Source organism: Odocoileus virginianus, chromosome 1 (genome assembly GCF_023699985.2).
Source record: "Odocoileus virginianus isolate 20LAN1187 ecotype Illinois chromosome 1, Ovbor_1.2, whole genome shotgun sequence".
In the NCBI taxonomy this organism is placed as follows: Eukaryota; Metazoa; Chordata; class Mammalia; order Artiodactyla; family Cervidae; genus Odocoileus; species Odocoileus virginianus.
Genome location: NC_069674.1, coordinates 95,859,166 through 95,880,022, shown reverse-complemented (window position 1 = coordinate 95,880,022; position 20,857 = coordinate 95,859,166). Strand labels below are relative to the sequence as shown.

The following is a 20,857-nucleotide window of genomic DNA, read 5'->3' as shown; positions in this document are numbered from 1 at the left end:
AAACAAATACAATCTCACATGAAAATTCTTCTGCCTTCCGGAATAATTTTACGTTTATTACCTGGCACAGAAAGTGCTCAGTAAATTTATGTTGAATGAATAACCACAGGAGGGTTGTAACTATGAAAATGCCTTTGTCAATCTTAGGTATGCTGTTTAACTCCCCTTTATTCTCCTCTTGAAGAAAAAATGATTCCTATTTTCTAGGATTCTGATTTTTCACTTTCCTGTCATTTCATTGATCCTGTACTAGTTACTTAGGTATCACTTTCCTCCTCTGTAAAATTACGTCTGTGTCTTGGTTATTGTGAGGCTTAAAGGAGGCAGTAAATATAGAGTGACTGGTTTGCACCCTGCAGATAATGTTGGGGTTTTTGTTTCCTTTTTCACCTCTCTACTCCATCTTCTTCCAATCTCCAAATAAAATGTCAAAGACAAACCAAATTACCAGCCTGATTAAAAAGCCAGGAAATTTCAAATGTAGCCTGGGCTCTCCAACATCTAGCTATCAACCATTGGAAAGTTTCATTTACTATTTTGGGGCCTTGGTTTTCTCTTTCACTAACTCATCTTTAAGGAACTTTTCAGGTCTGATTTTCCATGAGCTCAGAAACTTGTCTTATTGAGGAACTGGCTACTGAGAAAACACTAATGTCATCTATGATCAGAAAGAAAATGGTCTCTGAGTCCCTTCATATAAGAGGGATTCCAAATGACAAACCACAGTAAAACTTGCCTTTTAAAAGGATTTTTGTCAATCTAATACCTGGGTCAACATTTGGTGACCCTATTCTTAAGCAACAGAAGGTTCCTCTTTTCCCTCACCCCATATATCCCCCCATCTCCCCCACTACACCATCTAACCTCCTACATACCAGAAAGGTTTCCCATCCACTGCTCTGAAATGATGTACTTAGAAATCTAAGGATTTTAAGCAATATCACAATTACAAATCGATCATTTGAAATGAGTAAGACAATTGACACAATATTATGTCAAATCTAACATTTGCTAGATTTTTGTTGTCTTTCATACCCTGAAATATACCCAAGTAGATCAAACAAAGACCTACCAAGATTATACACAACAAAAACCTCTCTGTATTTTCATAAATATTCAGTGTATGACTGCCACCTAGTGGTGTAACATATCCTTGCATGACCAATCTCCAAAGAGCTAAATGGACTTGGGACACTAAACACCAATGAAACATCGTCCCTCTGCTGCTCACCATTCATTTCAGGGAAATCTAAGAACATAGCCATCTCCTCAGCTATCTATTTTGCTCATACAAATATGTGAAGGGTCTACTGCAGATGGAGTCAATGCCACGTTATTTAATCCTACAAGTCAACCCCACTGCTTCCAAACCTTCTCATCAAACAAAGGAACATTATTATTCTATTAATTTCAATATTCATTAGCAATTAAAAAAGATTTCCCCAGTAGTCTGTTCTCACCTTCCAGTTTCATTTGATCTAATCTTGATTTTTAGTTATGCATGAAAAAGCATTTAGAAGTGACAGACTTACAAAAAAGTGCACATTATATGAAAATCTGACTTCAATTAAAATCAGTTACCAAATCCCAGCAATTTCCAGCTGTCTCTTCTATCTTATCCTTAGAGAATTATATATCACATTAATTGGTATTCTGTCACAGACAGAGACACCAGCGATGATTAATTGCCTCCTTGGTGTTCTGAGTTACGTCTTCTTCACTAGGGGGATTCAAATCACTCACGTCTCATTACCTTCCAGCAGGTACCCGTTTCAGGAACCCCCATGAAATCTCCTACCTTCCTGAACTTCTCCATCTGCTTGCAGAGGTCTGGATCAAGCTCCTGGGACACGTCCTTCATCCACAGTAACGCCCCTCGGTATTCAGTCCGGCACTGTTCCATGCGGTTCACCGTCAGCCAGGTGTCAGAGATGGCCCTGTGCCGGAAAGTCTCCACTTCTTGGTGAAAGCGGCACAGAGGGTTTCTCAGAGCCAACCTAGACCAGAGGGGAAGGCCACAGTCTTGAAACCGAGAGGGCCAGCAATTTGAATCCTTGACAACTTACCGATCTTAAATTCACGAGTTAGAACAGTGCGTGAAACATACTCCAGGCTGCAGACATATCTGCAGACATAGAAACTGAAACGTATGTAACTTCTAAGTCAACCAGGAGACGGTTATCCAAGCTAATTCCTGTTACTTAACAGTATCTCTGGGGAGTCTCTCCATCTGTATTATTGGGGTTGGTCTCAGGCCTGGGCAGAGTACTTGTTTAAAGCTGGAACCCATCTTTTGTTCACAGGGGAACACCAAGGAATGACCATTTCCCGTTTCTGCCCTTGGCCACTCCCTGCCTTCTGCCTTCCTGAAGCCTGGCCCTTTGAGAAGGGATGGGCATGGGCGCGATGAGGTCATTCTGGATCACTCTGTGAAGGCCAGGGCGTCTGCTCTTTGCTTCAGTAGTCACAGAGAATGAAGGACAAGCAGAAGCATCATTAAATGGTCTAGGAAGGGGACAAGTACATTTACTGAGGGTCTACTCTGTTGGGCGCTTTCAGATATGCCATGTGATTTGATTCTCATTTTAGAAAACTTAAGGATACTGTATCAGAAATGAATGTATATGATACAACAAAGTGAGTATAAAATAATGTAATATTGTTCATAACATACCATCATTTATTCAGCTAAAAAATGTTTGTGTGCTTAGTCACTTCAGTCGTGTCCGACTCTGCGATGCTACAGACTGTAGACCATAAGGCTGCTCTGTCCATGGGATTTTCCAGGCAAGAATACTGGAGTGGGTTGCCATGCCCTCCTCCGGGGGATCTTCCCCACCCAGGATACATATCAAAATCTGGATAAAATATTCATTTGGGAGGGGGAGGAGGATATGGCTTCTTCCATCTTCCTCCTCAAAATGAGTAATGTCAGATGAATTATACACTTAAAATACAGTCATCTCCATGAAGTTGCAGGGCATAGGTTCAAAAAATAAAAGATTAGTATTTACATCTCAATTTCAGGGCAAACTTGTTAAGCTGAAGGGAATAATGATGTCAGTGAGCTGGAGTCAGCTCTTGGCAGTTCCATCAACATCGCAGTGCCTCACATGTACACAGCCCTCTAAGATTATAGATGGGACAAACTATTCAAAAGAAAAAAGATTCCCTTTACTATTTTCTCCAGTTTTCCTCGTCTGTAAAGCATCCTTATTAAATATTCAGCACTTCTCTAAAAATAGCTGGCTCACATCAGCCTACCTAGATGTTGTGGGCTGTTTTCAAAGACGTATAGTTGTGCCATAAAGTAAGCTTGTGTTTTATCACCACTGGATTAAATTTAATATTTACTTTTCATCAAACTGAATGGGCTGTTGTAGCAATGACTACCAAATAAAGTGAGTAAAACTAACGCTGGTGTGAAGGTTTATAAAATTGGAGGCTCCTATTTAAAGAAAGAGCCCTCAGCTGCCCCTCAAAGGATCCTGTTCATTTCTGGTCTCCTCTGTCTCTGCTTTTAGAGTTTGCCAGTTTTACAAAACTGGCTGATATAGAGTCTTGTGAGTAAAATAGTCTCCATTTCTTAGACTATTGTAAAGTTAGAAACCTGTGAGGATGTAATGACATGATGATAGATGTTAATATTTTGAAGAAAAGAAAAAGGTGTGTAAAGTCACATCATTTCTTCCTGTAACTTGCTTCACATAAAATCAGAAAGGTGAAAACCCATTCACTTGTGGTACAAGGGACTGAGTCTAGACCAAGAAAAAATTCAATAACTGGAAATGTCAAGCTTCGGTGAAAGACCAGCCCATGTTTCCATTCATTAAAATTGACCCAATGAGAATAATCAATAGAATACCTAAAAGTCTAGTCCAAAGATGGTTATTCTTTAGTAGAAAAAGGTAGAAATGACACAGAGCGGACAGAGGGCCTGGGATAAATGCATCATGACATGCCCAGATGATGAAATACTATGCTATGGATGTTTTATAAAATGTATATACGGACATAAAAAGCAGGATTATTTGGTCAGAAACCAATTTGCTAAATAATCAGTATGCAGTACTATACAAAATTATGTGGTATAATGCTGTTTACATTAAAAATATATTCTGGCAAATCCCAAGTTATGTCCATTTGAGGTTTGAGAATTCAACTTTATGAGAGTTTACATCATCCTCCTTCTTTCTTCACTGTGCAAAGCACTCGTTTCGAGTTCATGTGCCTGGTGAGCACTTGAGTATCATGGCATCAGAGCCATCTTGCAGGAGGCCATCTTTCAAATTGCAACACTGGGCAAGCCGCATTAATTTATGGATACAGGGCAGTTTGCTGTATTGCTGTACAGGTTTATTGTAATGATACTTTCCAGTATCATTTGCATTGCTTTAATATTTTTGTCTGTATCCAAAGGTAGACTATATGAACTTAAGGTGCCATATGCTTTGTGAGATAGCTTGCTACATAAGTATGAAACTATATAATTGGACAGCAATGTTATAAAGTTATATGATCAGTAATGGTAACTCTTGGAGTGATTATGTCCAAGTATTTGGTGTCTTTCCCATAAATGGATGTTAATCTTAGCATGAAGGTGTGTATAAGAATTTTTCCCACTGAAATTAGTGATAACCATATCCATGAGAATTTATGAAAGGTTTTTCAAGAATCAATGATCCTTGTAAGACTGCAGAAAGCATGTGAGCACTGAAAGTGTCTGTATCAAGGGGTTAAAAGAGAGTCAGTCTCTATTTGCAAAATTTGAGTTGTTTGTAGTTTTCTCCTTTTGTTTTTTCCTGTTTTAAAATTTTCCTAGAATGAGGATATATTATTTTTACAAGGAATATAGTTATAAGTAAGACTAAAGGGTACAATTCAAGATTATAAACAAACACTTTTCTTGAAAAGCTGGGGTAGAGAACTCTTGGAAATTTTTCCATTCAACCATGAAAGTTGGGGTCCAAATGTCATTAGAAAGAACCAAAATTCCCATGACGGGGGACCACTGAGAAATGGACACAGTTGATCTCTTTTTTCTACCCCAGATTTCTTGGGTCTTTCTAGGAACAGGTGAGGGTCTGCTCCTGGCCCACTGTGACAGAAAGGCAGTAAGGAGAAATTAACAAGAGACAGTTAATTTGTTGGGCAGTCTGCGTGAGCGAAATTTTTGAAGCCCGAATATTTTTGGAGACTGCCCCCAAGCCTTATTGAGGTGTAACACTTCAGTATAAAATTTGCCTAATCTTAGTGAATGGCGCTGGGGGAAGGGGGCTTCTTATTACTGGGGAAGGAGGAGGAGAGAAGGAACGTCACCACCTCAGAAACCGAGTGTCTCTCTGCAGTGGCGCCTGTTTATTCTACATGGACCCTGAACATGAGTGTTAAAAAGGAAAGTCACTGGCTTACCACAATTCTCTCTGGCCCAGAGCTTCTCAAACTTGAATGCACATGGAAAACCACTGGAGCACCCATTAAAATGTAGATATGGATTCAGCAGTTCCGGGGTGGGGGTTGTATTTTGCATTTCTAATAAGCTCTCCTCCGATGAGGCTGCTGATGCTGCTGCCCCAGCGTCTGAGCAAAACTATAGAGAGCATCTTGAACGGCACCCCTCTCAAGTCGACTGCCCCCGAGAGCAGTGAGCGAACCCTTCCGCCCCATCTCATTAGGCTCCTGCTGGAAGTGGTCCAGACAGATGCTACAAACAACGCAGGAGGTCAAACTATATACAAGCCTAGGACAGCACTCACAGGACTGGTGTATGACTATACACCAGAAGAGACATGAAAACATTTTACAAAATTAATAGGGAAGGAAAAAGAGTATATATGTTATCTTAGAGTTGAATACAGATTAACAACTGTGAACAGAGGAGGCTGTCAATTTCAGACAAGAGCCTTCTAAAGACCCAGGGCAGGTTCCCTTCATGAGAGAGTGGGTCCCAGATTTTCAGGAGACTCCCCCTCCCTCGATCGCCATCAGCAGAGCCCCACTGAAGGCCACACACCTTTGCTGGGAAGAAAAGCAGAGGGCCTTTCCTGTCGCTTGCATCATTTTTCCCGCTCTGGTTTTATCTTGGAAGCCTTGGGACCGGAGAAATTTTCCCAGTTCGTTTTCTTCTTGAGACAAGACTGATGGAGAAAAGAGTGAAAGGAGCCATGAACAATGAACATTTTTATCACAGAGGAAAGGAAAAAGGCAAATCACAAGATCCCCTCTCTTCTAGAGACAAAGACGAGACGAAATTAAATCCAAGTGGCAGGCTGTGAAGTAGGCCCCCCCACCCCTGCATTTAACGTTCCTGCTGCCCTTCCATTGACAAAATGAGAGATCAAATTCACTCCAGCACATCTGTCAGTAGGTTTGCTGCCCAGTAACCAGAACCAGAAAATGACCTCTGTCCTGAAAAGCGAGCCGATAATGTACTGCTCTGGGCTGAAATGAAAAAGTTGGCTTGTGGAGTATAACTGTGGGAATCTTCTGTGTCTGCCTATAGGGCCCGTTTCCTCCTTTTATTCCCTCTTGCTGGCCTTTTGATCTCTGCCTTCTGAATAACATTCCACTTGACTGTACAGCAATTCAAATATCTTATCTGCGGCACAAGTATTTGGTGGGAGGAGGCGGGTGGAGATAGAGGGTATGTGGGTAATCAGGCTGGAGAAGGCAGCGGCACCCCACTCCGGTACTCTTGCCTGGAAACTCCCATGGACAGAGGAGCCTGGTGGGCTGCAGTCCATGGGGTCGCTAAGAGTCGGACACGACTGAGCGACTTCACTTTCATTTTTCACTTTCATGCCTTGGAGAAGGCAATGGCAACCCACTCCAGTATTCTTGCCTGGAGAATCCCAGGGATGGGGGAGCCTGGTGGGCTGCCCTCTATGGGGTCGCACAGAGTCAGACACGACTGAAGCGACTTAGCAGTAGCAGCAGGTAATCAGGCTGATGACTTGGCGGATTTTTAAAATGCAGAGCTGGAATCAAATCTGAATTGGTTATGCCTAACTTTGACCTTACAGTTTTTAAACATAAAACGGAGGTATAACTGACACAACATTGTATTAGTTTCAGGTGTACAATAAAAGTGATTCAATATTTGTGTGCATTTGGCTTCATTTCTAAAGACAACCTCAGAGGGCACTACTGATAAGAAAGGGGCTGCTATAAGCTCTCTACTGACTTATCTGGCCGTAAATATTTAAGTAAAAATTGTGGGTCTTCCCTGGCAGTCCAGTAGTTGGGACTCTGCGCTGCCAATGCAAGGAGTGTGGGTTCAATCCCTGGTCAGGGAACTGAGATCCCATAGGCCACAAGGTATGGCCAAACAACTGACAAATAAAATAAAGTACAGATTTTCTTTTTTTTTAAAGAATCTCTAAAAAACTTTTTTTTTTAAGTCAAAATTGTATATATCTTTTGACATTGTACTTCTGATAGGAGTACATCCTGAGGAAGTAGTAAAATGGGCACAAAGATATATATATATAGATATAATCATAGCACAGTTATTTATAATAGCAACACACTCTTTCTCTCTCTACCATAGGGACTGACTTAATCAATGTGGTGCACCCACACCATGGATGTGTGTGCTGTTTTGCAGCCACTGGTCTGAATACACTCTCACTGACAGCTGAGCCACAGGCAAGCAGTGAGACTGAGCTTCTTTGAATGCTTTTTTCTCTAAGCACAGCTTTTGATAGGGATGTGCTTTGAACATTACTCTCATTTCACATCTTTGTATTGATGCATTTTCTAATCACTTGTCTCTAAAAATGTTTTCTAAATGCCACCAGGATTCTTGTCCGTTTTCATGAACAATCCAGACCTCTTTCAAGATGCATCCCACCCCTGACACAACGTCCCCAGCAATAACCAGAAAACACTAGCCAGGAACCAGTAAGCCAAAGGTGAATGTTAAAGCTGATACTGCTTCCCTATTAACCTGTGACTGCAGTTTACGGTCAACATTCTACGGAGAAGAGGTTTTTCAAATCCATTTTTCCTGATGGTGAACGACTACCCTTCTTCCTCTTCTGTTTTCTCAAAATCAAGTGCATTGGTCAAAGCCTTGCTCAAAAGCTACTTCCTCTGTGAAGCGGGTGACCCCTCCTCTGTGATAGCAGCGTCCTCTCGGCACCTGGCCCTGGAGTGTCTGTGGGTGGGCACGTGTCTATTTTTCCCATGAGAATCCCAGCTTTCTCGACAGGGACCTCATCCAAACGACGGATTCCCGAGGCTGAGCAGAAAAGTCTTATTCAGGGCATTAATTAAATGCCTGTGAAACTGAACTAACTATATTTTTTGCCTTGTTATCCCTGTATACTTTACTTCACTTTACATGCTTATCTGATACTTATATGTCATGGTTCTAGGTAGCTTTTTTAAAATTCCTATAAGAAGTGTTATTGTTTTTTTACTACCTTCCATTCTTCTTCCTTTCCACTTACTAACTTGGGACTCACGCAACTGCACCATTAGGAACAATTTCATATTTTTGCATATAACAGTGTGAGGCTATTGCCACCTTCTTTACCTTCAAGCCTCCAGTCACATACAGATGAACACAGGAGCTCAAGGCCAGGAAGAAAACCAATTCATGGCCCTAAATGACTATGTGTTAGTAGTGCTAGTCGCTTACTAGTGTCCGATTCTCCGCGACCCCATGGACTGTAGCCCGCCAGGCTCCTCTGTCCATGGGCTTCTCCAGGCAAGGGTACTGGAGTGGGGTGCCATTCTCTTCTCCAGGGGATCTTCCAGACCCAGAGACTATAAGGCTGGTGAAATGTACTCTTTGCTATACAAACCTAAGTAGGTTGGAGCATTTGAGAATTCAGTTTTGGCTATTTTACACACTTGAGGATTAAACTTGGGGTGCCAGACAGGCTTCATTTTAAGAGCTGGACTCTGATCAATGGGACAGGGCTGCTCAGAGGGTGGTGGGAAGTTTGAGGGGCCTCAGGCTCCAGTTTCTAAGAAGGGATGTTCATTCTTTAAATTCAATTTTAAAATCCAAATACTGAAATAAATTTATAAAGTCTAAAATTCAGCTGCAACACAGGTATCAGATCCCTCTTAATGTTCCTACTTACAAGGTTTCACTTAACGAGGACTTAATTCAGAGACAAACAAAAACCTATTCATATTTAATTGCTGATTAGATTTTCAGATGTGCTCTGAAAAGGGAACCAAAGAACTATAAAACCAATTAGCTTGGCAGCATTAATTCACTTTGCACAAATTTATAGATGATCTCATTGTACTAGGCACTCTTCTTGCCACTGGAAATAAAGAGATGGATGAGACACATGAGGACCCTGCTGATGCAGCTTAGGTTCAAGGAACAGGAGACAGAATATAAAAAGTACAAAACTCAAACTCAACACAGAAAAAGTAAAATGCCAAGTAAGATGGGGGGTGGGGATGGGGCGTAAGAGAGAGGGACAGGTAACTGTTTTGGGCTGGGTGGTCAGGCAAGGTGTCTCTGAGCAGGAGAACAATAAGCTGAGCTCTGAGATAAGGGGCCACTTGAGACAATGAGGGTAGGGATATCCCAGATGGAGGAAGTGCTGAGTGCAAAAGTCCTCAGGTCACGTGGTGTGTAAGAGCGAAAGTGGCTGGAGAGGTGAGCTGGGTCAGATCCAGTAGGAATTTGTAACCCGTGGTATGGAGGTGTACATCTTACATTAAGTGCTACTGGAGGCTTCTCAGCAGAGGAACAATATGATCCAATGTACTTAAAAAAAGAAAAACACCTTTATTTTGAAATAATTTTAGGCTGATAGGAAAACTGTAAATAGGATACAGAGTTTCTGTGTATCCTTCTTCCCCTAACATTAGCATCATACATAACCATGGTTGTTATTGTGGTTGTTTAGTCACTAAGTCATGTCCGACTCTTTGTGACCCCATAGACTGTAGCCTGCCAGGCTCCTCTGTTCATGGGATTTCCCCGGCAAGAATACTAGAGGGGGTTGCCATGTCTTTCTCCAGGGGATCTTCCTGACCCAGGATTGAAACCGTTATCTCCTGGATTGGCAGGTGGATTCTTTACCACTGAGCCACCAGGGAAATTCATATAACTGTTGTACACTGATTAAAACTAGGAAAATACCACTGATACAGTAGTACTATTTAAACTACAATCTGAGTGAATTTTCCTAGTTTTCCCATTAATGTCCTTTTTCTGTTCCAGGATCCCACATTGCATTGAGTTGTCAAGTCTGTTTGGTCTTTAACCTGTGACAGTTTCTCTGTCTTTTTTGACTTTTGTGATCTTGGTACACTTTAAGAGCACTGGTCAGGTGTTTTGTGGTCTGTCCTCTATTTGGGTTTATTTGCTTTCTCACGATTAGACTGGGGTTATTTATAGATTTGGTGGAAGGAAACAGCAGAAGTGGAGTCTCCTTCTTAGTGTAAGATAACAGGGCTACAGGAGATCAACACACATCATTACTGGTGATATTAATAACCCCTATCATTTGGTTCATGTCATGCCTACTGGATTTCCCCACTGTAAAATTAAGATTCTTTTTCCTTTTGTAATTGTTAAAAATCTTGGGGGTAAATTCAGAAGACTGTACGAAGATGCAGTCTCTTCTCAAACTTTCACTCACTAATTGTAACATCTTTCCAGGGAATCTAGCATGTCACAATTCTTTCTGTGGGTGTGACAGAATCACCATTAGGTGATTTGGTGGTTCCCTCATTCTTTCTAGATTAATCTCAATTATTTTATAAGGAAGAACTCTTTCTTCTCCCCCATTTCTTTGCTTATTTCTATACACACACTTGAGGGACATTATCTCGCTTCATGGGTTATAACCTAACACTATCCATCATCTATGTTGTTGCTGAGATCACCCCAGCTTTGATCTCTGACTGCAGTGTGGATGATGAGCTGGAGGAGGCCAAAGTAGGGGCGGAGAGACCAGTTAGGAAGATGATGCCGCCCGTCAAGGAAGAGAGTGATGACGGTGGCCAGGAAGAGGCAGAGGAAGGAGAACCGGAAAGCAAACTAGCTGAGAAAAGTGCCCAGCAGCTGTGACTGACTGGATGTGGGACAGAGACACGTCGGAGGCAGTGTGCCGCATGCCCGGACTACCTCATGCCTGAAGACTCTGGAGTGATAGCGCTGGAGACATCTTAGCTCAAATAGCTGGTAATTAGTAACACAGATAATTTACCAAATTTTGCCTCTAAATCCTAGGATTTTGTACTTCCACAAAATAGTCTTCATAAAAGATTACTAATGAAGGAAAATGGCCACCTGTTAATTTGTGATTACTGGAAAGGGGCTTGAGGAGTCAGAAACAAACTTCTCATAGGTTAGTCTCGGAAATACAGAAATTGTACTCTTAAACGCTCTCCACACGGAAATTTAAATACAAAGCAACGTACAACTTGATATTTAGCATTTCAGAGACAACTCTGTTGGTAATGATTTTAAGATGGGATGACCATAGGAAAACCTTATTCCCTAAGAAAACCGGTATCTGACATAAAAAATGTTCAGGAAGAAGTGCTGTCAACAAAATACAGTCAATGGATTAACTGTATGTGCCTTCTCTCTTCATTTGGTCATTTTAAAAGGAACAAAACTAGACAAAAGAGAGCCTAGGCAATCAAATAGTAACAGCTCCAAAATTTCAAATCCCATGATATAAAACTGAGAAAACTTTTTATAACTAGGAAAAGAAATGGCACGTACTTATCCATGGCAGACTCAACGCCAAACTCTTCTGTTATTGTACTTGCACTGACAGATAAACAACCTATGTAAAGAATTTCTGATAAAACTTTTAAAGACCCCAACCTACCAACTAAAAAGCAAAGATAGACAGCCTGAAACATTAGCTTTCTTGTCTTGCCTCCTAAACATATAAAATTATACATTAAGGCAAAATATCCAATATCTTACTATTTGGTCAATTTTCATACTTAAGGCATACTTACAACATATTCTCTTTTGATAGAGTACAATTGCTTTAGACAAGTCCAGACAGGTTCTCTGAATTGAGTGAAACAGCTATAATAAAAATACAAACAAACAAAATGCTAAATAAAACAGGCAGCAGTGAAATAAAAAACAATCACACTGAATATAACCATAATGTCTGATTTGCCCAGTAAAAACAAGATCATATGCCTAAGTATGCTTGGTGTTATGTGATGTACTAAACAGAAAATGTGACCAAAGCTTTTAAATATGCTCCTGTTTTTCTATATTTATTAGAATTCATCATCTCTGCAATCTAAAATGAGATCTGCAGAAAGATGATTTCCTTCAGACTACTCAAATAATAGCTGAAAAACAGAAATCCTAAGTGCAGGGCCCATTAGAGGACTTGGTAAACCAGAGACCCAATATTCATTCATAATCTAATTTATTTCTTTTACCACTTGCTGTCTTTTTTCCCAAATGGAGGATCTGTCAATTAAGCATCATATTTAAAACACGACACTAGCTTATTCTATGATCCTAATGCATACTTAAACAACTCTATAAAAACAAACAAAAATCAATCAGCTGAATGTTCTGTCTGCTTTGAAGACATCTGGTAAAATGGAGTTTAGCTAGCAGGCCCTATCACTCTTCTCTTCCCAATTATTTCATAAAATACATGTAGAAGAAACCTAATATGTCATGCCATGGCCATAACAGAGAAAATTAAGGGGAAAGCAGGTGGGCTAGCGGGGGAAGAATTTAACTAGGTTTTAACTTCTGGCGGTTCTGGTCTTTGCTTCCGAAATAGAGACAGTTCAAGAGAAGATAAAACAGTTGTAAATCAACTATACTCCAATATCTCTTTTTTAAAGGAGAGCAGATAAAAGTTCAGAGACATCACACTTTCTCCACCCTCTGCCCACTGACCCAGAGACCAGTGCTGGTAACAATTAAAAGCCTGGCAGACAAACCTTGTGCCTCTGAAGAGCTGCCAGGGAAGGAGGGCACGGCTCCCCCGCCCTCGCCCCGGCTCACTGGCCGCGGTGATGGAGCCGTTAGGACTGCTGTTACAAAGCACTGCATTGTTTGAGTCAAGACAGAGACTGGCTCCATGATAAATATGACCAAATGTTCTAATAAAAATGGACTTATGCATATATACATATACATATTTCATGTGCATATGAAAAGATTAAAAACCACTCTTATGAACGCTTAACATGATGAATCTTGGTCACGTAGAATACACGTGTGTGCATGCTAAGTTGCTTCACTCTCTGACTGCGTGCTTCAGTGTCTGACTCTGCATCCTCATGGACCGCAGCCCGCCAGGCTCCTCAGTCCGTGGATTTCCCAGGGAAGAGTACTAGAGTGGGTTGCCATGCCCTCCTCCAGGGGATCTTCCTGACCCAGGGATGGACTCTGTGCCTCTTACATCAACCTGCATTGGCAGGTGTGTTCTTTACCACTGGTGCCAGCTGGGAAGCCTGAAAATGCTCCTGCAAGGGCCTAAATATAAACATAAAATTACTGTATTTTGTTTCACCTACTAGAAATTAACATATTAAATTTGAATAATGCTTGTTTTTACTAGGTTGTTAAGAGGAAAAAATAATCTATAAGATGTGAGAAGCATATACAACTTACAATCATTTCAATTCTATTTAGAATATACTAAAATCAGAATAGAGGCCTTGGGACTTCCCTGGTGGTCAAGTGGTTAAGACTCCACGCTTCCATGCAGGGGATGCAGGTTCAATTTCTGGTCAGTGAACTAAGATCCCACATGCCACGGGACATGCCCCCCCCCTCCCAAAAGTATATTATCTGTTAAAAAAAAATTAGAGGCCTCCTGGTTCTTCTTTTCTCCACTGCAGGAATCTCTATTAGAGCATCTCTGTCATGCCCGGCTTTGGATAGAACAATCCCACCGACAGGAGAGAGGGTTGGGAACTCATGTTACTTGTATTACCATGCATACTTATTCACTGGATACTTACTGAATGTGTTCTGTGTGCCTGGCTGAGCATACAATAGTGAATAAGGCTGACATGGAATCTGACCCCTGATGGAGAGAGGGCTGGCAAACGAACACTTGAGATAATTCCATGAGAGAGGAGTTATGGGAATAGTGGCCCTGGGTCTAGTTCTGCCCCCAGGCACACAGGATGAACCTTGTTCTCATCCATGTGACAGCCCATCCCAGAGAATCGGTGACTAACATTGCCCCTTCAGCCTCTCTTTTCCAGAATAAGCATGGTTTACACCATCCTGGCCACACCCTTCTCAGAACGCTTTCTGAAATCTTGAACTTCTGACCTTCCTCTCATTAAGTGTTTAGCTCATGCACTGTAGCTTATATTTTGATATCTCTCTGAATTCTTATCAGACCACATAACACATTATTTCTCTCTCTGCCCTCTCATTCCCAGAAGTGATAAGTATGCTTTTACATTTTTTTAGATTAATTTTTTTGGGAGTATAGTTGGTTTACAATGTTGTGTTAGCTTCTGATGTACAGCAAATGCATTTTAAAATTTTGATCTAAAGTATTAGCAGAATGTCCAGCAAGGTAGGGAATTAGTGGCCCTTTCACCAGTTATTTGAGAGTCAATCAGCTACTAATTCAGCTTAGTGTGTTATTAACTAGTCAAACTAAATATTAGTTAATTCATTCTTGAATTTTCCAGGATTCAACACAACCTTATTAGACTCACATTCCAGGACTTTTTGCTGTCATCCTTTTTTTTTCTTTAAATGTAAATATTTGTCTGACCCTAGCATTGCTATCTATAATAGCACTGGCTCTTTGAGTTAATGTTTTTCAATAAACATTCATTGAGAATTTACCACATTCCATCCATTTCAATAAAGTGTTTAAAAAATGAATTAACTGAGGTATACTGGTGGTTACAGAAGAATTTGTGGGTTTAAAAAAAATATGCTGGAATTCAGTTGATCTGATCCTAGATTTTCCTCATGAACGAGTTTGCTTGCAATGTTTTCAAACCCAAAGCACACCTATATGCTTGCTTCTGTGAATACACTCTCAGAACCCTGACCCTAGCAAGATGGCCATACTGGGGTCAAGGGTCATGAAGTGCTCACCTCTAGCTTGGCGTCCAGGTCTGCGTCCGAGGCAACAACGTGCTCATCTTCTTTCTTCCCCGTGGCTTTAATAAAGGCCTGCTTCGTCTCCCAATACTTCTGCTGCATCTTATTTACAACTGACTTGTCTTGGGGATATCGATTGTGTAAGTCCCAGGGATAACTGCTAAAAGGCACAGGTGTTCAAAGAACCATTTTACTCATGGCTTTCAAAAAGATTTAAGACATCAGAGCGCAAACAAATGTATCCAAACATTCACAATGTTACTAAACCCAGAAGTACTTTCTTACATGGTTATTACACCAAAAGCTTAATCAAATCTAATTTTTACACCAAAACCTTAAAAGGTAGTGAGGAAACTAAGAAACTTTGGCAGGAAACCGAGAAACTCAACCTTGAGGACTGTGGATATTGAAAGACTGGAGAAATGGAAAAAGGGAAGCCAAGCCTGGCAGGAGGACTGCCTCAAGCACCCAGGGAGTCAGAGATAAAGCCGAACACCGAAGTTCTCTCCCGTCTGCAGTGCAGCCAGCAGCGAAGTGATGGCAGAAAAGCAGAGGATAAGGGACTGCAAAACAGCGTACTTGAAAGCTGTCACAGAGCTCCCTCACCTCGTCAAACTCACAGAGTCAGAGGACAGAATGGTGGTCCCCTGTTGGGCAGGGAGGAGAAAGGGGAAATGACTGATCGACAGGCATAAAATTTCAGCGGTGCAAGACGCGTAAGTTCTAGAGGTCGGCTGTGCAACCTCATGCCTGCAGTTCATAGCACTGTATCCTACACTTAACGTTTGGTTAAAATGGGAGATCCCATGTCAAGTGTTCTTACTACAGACAGACAAAATTTTGAAAAAAAATGTTTTTTAATGGGTTATGGATTTTTCATACTAAAACTTTAAATTCTTAAACATAAATGGTTAACATACAGATAGGAAGCTATTCTTCAGGTATAGCACAGTGAAGATCACATCAAAAATAGACTCAAGAATAGACTCAGAGAATGAACTAATGGTTGCTGTGCGAAGGATGAGGGGGAGGGATAGCTGGGGACTTTGGGATGGACATGTACACATGTTTTTAGAATAGATAACCAACAAGGATCTACTGTATAGCACAGGAAACTCTGCTCAGTGATATGGATGGCAGGGGAGTTTGGGGGAGAATGAATACATGTCTAGGTATGGCTGAGTCCTTTCGCTGTTCACCTCAAACTATCACAACATTATTAATTGCCTACATCCCAATACAAAATAAAAAGCTTTTTAAAAGGGGGTGTAAAGAAGAAATTAGAAAAAACCCAACTGAGAGTGAAGTGGAATTCTATAAAAGTGACCAGGGTACCCAAATCCTGACAGAAAGCTTGCTCTGGGGCTCCATCCTGCCTGGTTTTGTCTACACCATCTCCTGTGTGTCTAGGGTTCCCATCCAGAGGTCCACATGGGACCCCCAGATGGCTCCCTCTGCAGACACATAACTTCTTCCATCCCATCCTATTAGCACTCAAATGTGCCAGACTTGGGCTCTAAAACAGAAATCGCTTTATACTATTGCACCAAAATATGTATTTCAAACCTTGATGATTTATACTCTCTTGCCAGATAATATTTACAAGTTTTGATTCACACACTTGTTCTTAAAAAATCAGAGTTTCAGATGACTTCCTTAGCAGTGGTTATCTTTAGAAAAAGGTGAAGGATTATAGTTTATATCTTTCTGCATTATTTCAAAATTTGGATTGAGTCTAGATAACAAATGTATAGGCACGGTGACCACACTTAATACTGTATTGAACACTGAAAACAGGCTGGGAGGGGAGCATTACTCTTCATGTGCACTCATCACACACAAAAAGCTGTAACTATAAAGGAGATGATATGTTAATTAGCTTAACTGCAGCAATGATTTCACTATGTATATCATATCATGTTGCACATCTTAAATATATATAATTATTATTTAAAATTAAATGCAAATTAAAAGGTTTTATTATGAGCTTAAATCAGAGAAAAGGAAATGAAAATATGTACAACTTTTGTATAAAAGATAATCCTTCTACATACTATGTGCGTTAAAAGATGGGAAGAGGACTTTCCTGGTGGCCTCGTGATTGGGAATCTGCCTGCCAGGGCAAGGGACATGGGTTCAATACCTGGTCCAGGAAGATTCCACCTGCTACGGAGCAACTAAGTCTGTGTGCCGTCACTATTGAGCCTGTGTGCTAGCGTGCCATCACTACACACACTTCAGAGTCTGTGCTCTGCAACGAGAGGCCACCACAACGAAAAGACCGCGTACCGCAACAAAGAGCAGCCCCCACTTACTGCAACTAGAGAAAGCCCACGCAAAGCAACAGACACCCAGAGCAGCTGAAAAAAAAGATGGGAGAATATACTTCCCCAAACTGTGGCTATTTCAAGGGAAAGGCATTTTCAAGATGGGGAATAGGACGGACTTCTATTGTTTTTTATTTATTTATTTTTTTGGTCAAAGGTTATAGATTAAAATTTTTTTTCATTTTGAGGGGGAAAAAAAGGACTTTGGAGATCTAGTCAACACCCTTCACTCCTGTCATTTAACAAATGAGGAATCTCAGTTTTCAAAATGTTAAGAATCTTGTCCAGAATCACACAGGATTAAAATTCAAGCCTCTAAATCCCAGTGCAGCATGCATTTCAATGTTTTCTGCAGCCATCACATTTCAGTAGCAAGTGGTAAAGTGGCTTCATAAGGTAAATGGGAGAAAGGCTCTGGGGAAGGGCCCACCTCCTGGGGCTTTCCCAAGTAGTTAAGTGGGGGACTTAACTACCTGCTTCTCTGCGCCTGCTGCCAAGATATGACAGCCATTAAGAGGGTCAGAGGATGAAGCCATCCTTTTGTCTTAATGAGGCAAGATGGAACAATTAAAAAAACAGTCTGACAACTCTTAGAGAGTTATCAAATGGGGATACTCAGGGAAACAAAATCCCTTAGCTGTTTATTAATTACCTTTTAAAGCTCATTACATTTTAAGATATGCAAAATTCTTTTAAAGTGTGACTTTCGATATTACTGAGGAGTTGGACCTGATTGCTTCTAGACTGAGAGAGGAGGGATTAAAAAGTATAGTCTTTATTATAATTAACTGTACCTTTGAAAAATGAAAATAGGCACTGTATTTTTTTCATGATACAAATTAAAGGAGGTAAAGCATGACAAAGATTACCTTGCCCAGTGGATCAAGGTTTCAAAAGGATTCAGAAACACTGCTTATAGCAGACCTGAATTTATAAGCAGTTTAACATGATGCTTAGATGAGTTATAGGCATGTGAATGGCAGTGCTAATGATTGCTGTGTGAGGACCACATCTGTTTTATTCAGCATCATCTATTTCTAGCAATGACTGGCTCCTGGATGTTCACGAAGGATGAAGTCATGACTATTAATGACTTCTGAGTTATTAATTAATGAGTCTGAGTTATTTTTGTCATTATACAGTTACATTGTTATTTTACAGCTGCCCTATATAAAATTCCCTTATAACTCTAATATTAAAAGTTGTAAATAAGACAGAGATTGAAAAATGTATCAACTCATTACACTGAAAAAATGATGGTTAAGAAAAGCTATCATTAGATTTCCAAGAAAAAAAGCTACACGTAAATGGATTTCTCAGAGACTATTTTTGGTTGTAGCTTTTCACATTACATTTAGTAGGGATACTGAACTTGACTGTACTCAGCGTGGGGGCTTTGTCGGTGGCTCAGACGGTAAAGACTCTGCCTGCAATGCGGGAGACCTGGCTTGGATCCCTGGGTTGGAAATATCTCCTGAGGAGGGCGTGGCAACCCACTCCAGTATTCTTGCCTGGAGAGTCCCCACGGACAGAGGAGCCTGGTGGGCTGCCGTCCATGGGGTCGCAGAGAGTCGGACACGACTGAACGACCAAGCACAGCACAGCATAGCACATTCTCAACACTGGTTGAAGGCTGATAGGTTATTTACTGCTATTGTGACTCCTGATTTTTCCATTCAGTAGACATTTACTGAGTATATACTAAATGCTCTCCTTTTTCAGTAGCCTCCCCCAATTCAGAAGAGACAACAAATTATTTACCATTTGTGTCCTGACATGGTTCCTCCTCCTTCTTTTTTCTACTGTTGATGATTTGGGAAGAAGGGGCAGGGAAAAAGCATGAGAGGATAAGTTATATTATAACCTGAAATAAAACAAATACATTTAACAGTTACATACTATACTACTATTACATTAATTTGACACGTAACATTTTTCAATCTAAGCCATTTTGGGAGCCAAACATTACTCCACAGTAACACTGTACCCCAGCATCTAGAGTAGTTTAGCTAAGTAACACTAGAAGAAATATCCCAAATGAGGTTTAAGCAGTAAATAGGCAGGTTGAATGAAAAGGGCAGGTTGCAGAAGACTATAGAAAATGAGGCCATAACATGCAAGCAATACTCTGTACTACTGAAATATTACAGGCATTATATAGTGAAGGTATAAAGAAATGCTTAGGAAGACAAACACTAAATTCCAGATAGCAGCTACCACGGCAGTAGGGACAGGGAATATTATTTGAGAGGCATATACAGAGACTTTGTACCCACATTGTTTTCTTTGATAAGCTAGGTCGTGAGTATACTGCATCTGTATGTCTCTCTAGATTTTAAATCTCTCATAATTAATATTTCTGAAAAGTAAACCAGCACATTGCCAAAACAAAAGCAAACAAAAAGAGAAGCCAAAACAAAACACCATAAAGGTACAAAGGAAGAAAATGTGATTATTTCAGTTTTGATGAATCCAGTACTGTATTTTCATCTCATTAGTAAATACGGGAGTCACTTGATGCCTTTGCAATTCACTCCATTTTCCCTGGGCTTTCCTGGTGGCTCAGTCGGTAAAGAATCTGCCTGCAATGCCGGAGACCCAGGTTCGATCCCTCCATCAGGAAGATCCCCTGGAGAAGGAAACGGTAACCCACTCCACTAGTCTTGCCTAGGAAACCCCATGGACAGAGGAGCTTGGTGGGCTATAGTCCATAGTGTTGCAAAGACTCACCATTTGCCCCAGTTATGGGAGCTAGGCAAACCCAGGGAGGGGAAGAGCCAGCCCGACCAGCCACATGTGACTACCAGTTACCAGAATGAATGGAGAACTCATTACCTAAATGAGTGGCCTCTGACCAGACACAGATGGCTTGCTGGCTGCCAGAGTGAGCGCTCATTGTATGAAGGCTCAGAGTGGCTGCTCCAACATCATCAACCCCATCGTTCTCCCTCTGCATCGGAAACGATCCTGGCAACCAGGATCCCTAAAACGATTTGAGTTTCTAAGGAATTTCTTAAATGTTTCAAGGGAAATGCAATTGAGGTTCTGATATTCCAGGCTTCGGGTATGGGGACACGAGAGAGAAAGGATGACATTTTCTTAGCGTGTCGGATGCCTCTGAGATGACAGCATCCCACGATCTTCCTCCTGGAGAGCATCCAGGTTTTTGGACAAGTTGCTTTGGGAATGACACTCACAATGAGTGAGGCTTGCCTTCTATTTAATAAATCATGGAGAGGTCACAAGCTTCTGTTCCTCTCACCACCCACACAGCTTCACAGCAAGTGCACATTTATTTTATGTAGCTCAAGGCTTCCAACAAAATTTCTCACAAAAAGGTATTATCCAAGGAAACAAATGATGTTCTTTCCTTGAGTTTGGTATCACCATGAACTATTAGGATAGTTGATACTTTTTAATTAATTTTGTATTATGATAAAAGCCATATAACAAATTTGTCCTTGGA

The 20,857-nt window shown here is 40.9% G+C and overlaps 1 protein-coding gene across 12 annotated transcripts in view; it reads right to left on the bottom strand.

Moving 5' to 3' along the window:
- ICA1 (islet cell autoantigen 1) overlaps positions 1-20,857 on the bottom strand; it is a 163,776-nt gene that overhangs the window by 116,981 nt on the left and 25,938 nt on the right. For 6 of the 12 annotated variants that reach the window (XM_020888183.2, XM_070471081.1, XM_070471093.1 and 3 more), the window contains exons 2-6: positions 19,153-19,255; positions 15,059-15,224; positions 11,959-12,031; positions 6,014-6,137; positions 1,799-1,997 (exon numbers count right to left, since the gene is read on the bottom strand). In XM_020888183.2, the coding sequence (XP_020743842.2) occupies positions 1,799-1,997; positions 6,014-6,137; positions 11,959-12,031; positions 15,059-15,224; positions 19,153-19,169 (579 nt within the window). In that variant the 5' untranslated portion in view covers positions 19,170-19,255. The remainder of the gene's footprint in view (positions 1-1,798; positions 1,998-6,013; positions 6,138-11,958; positions 12,032-15,058; positions 15,225-19,152; positions 19,256-20,857) is intronic. The other 6 variants (XM_020888190.2, XM_020888192.2, XM_020888186.2 and 3 more) reach the window with 3 other exon arrangements.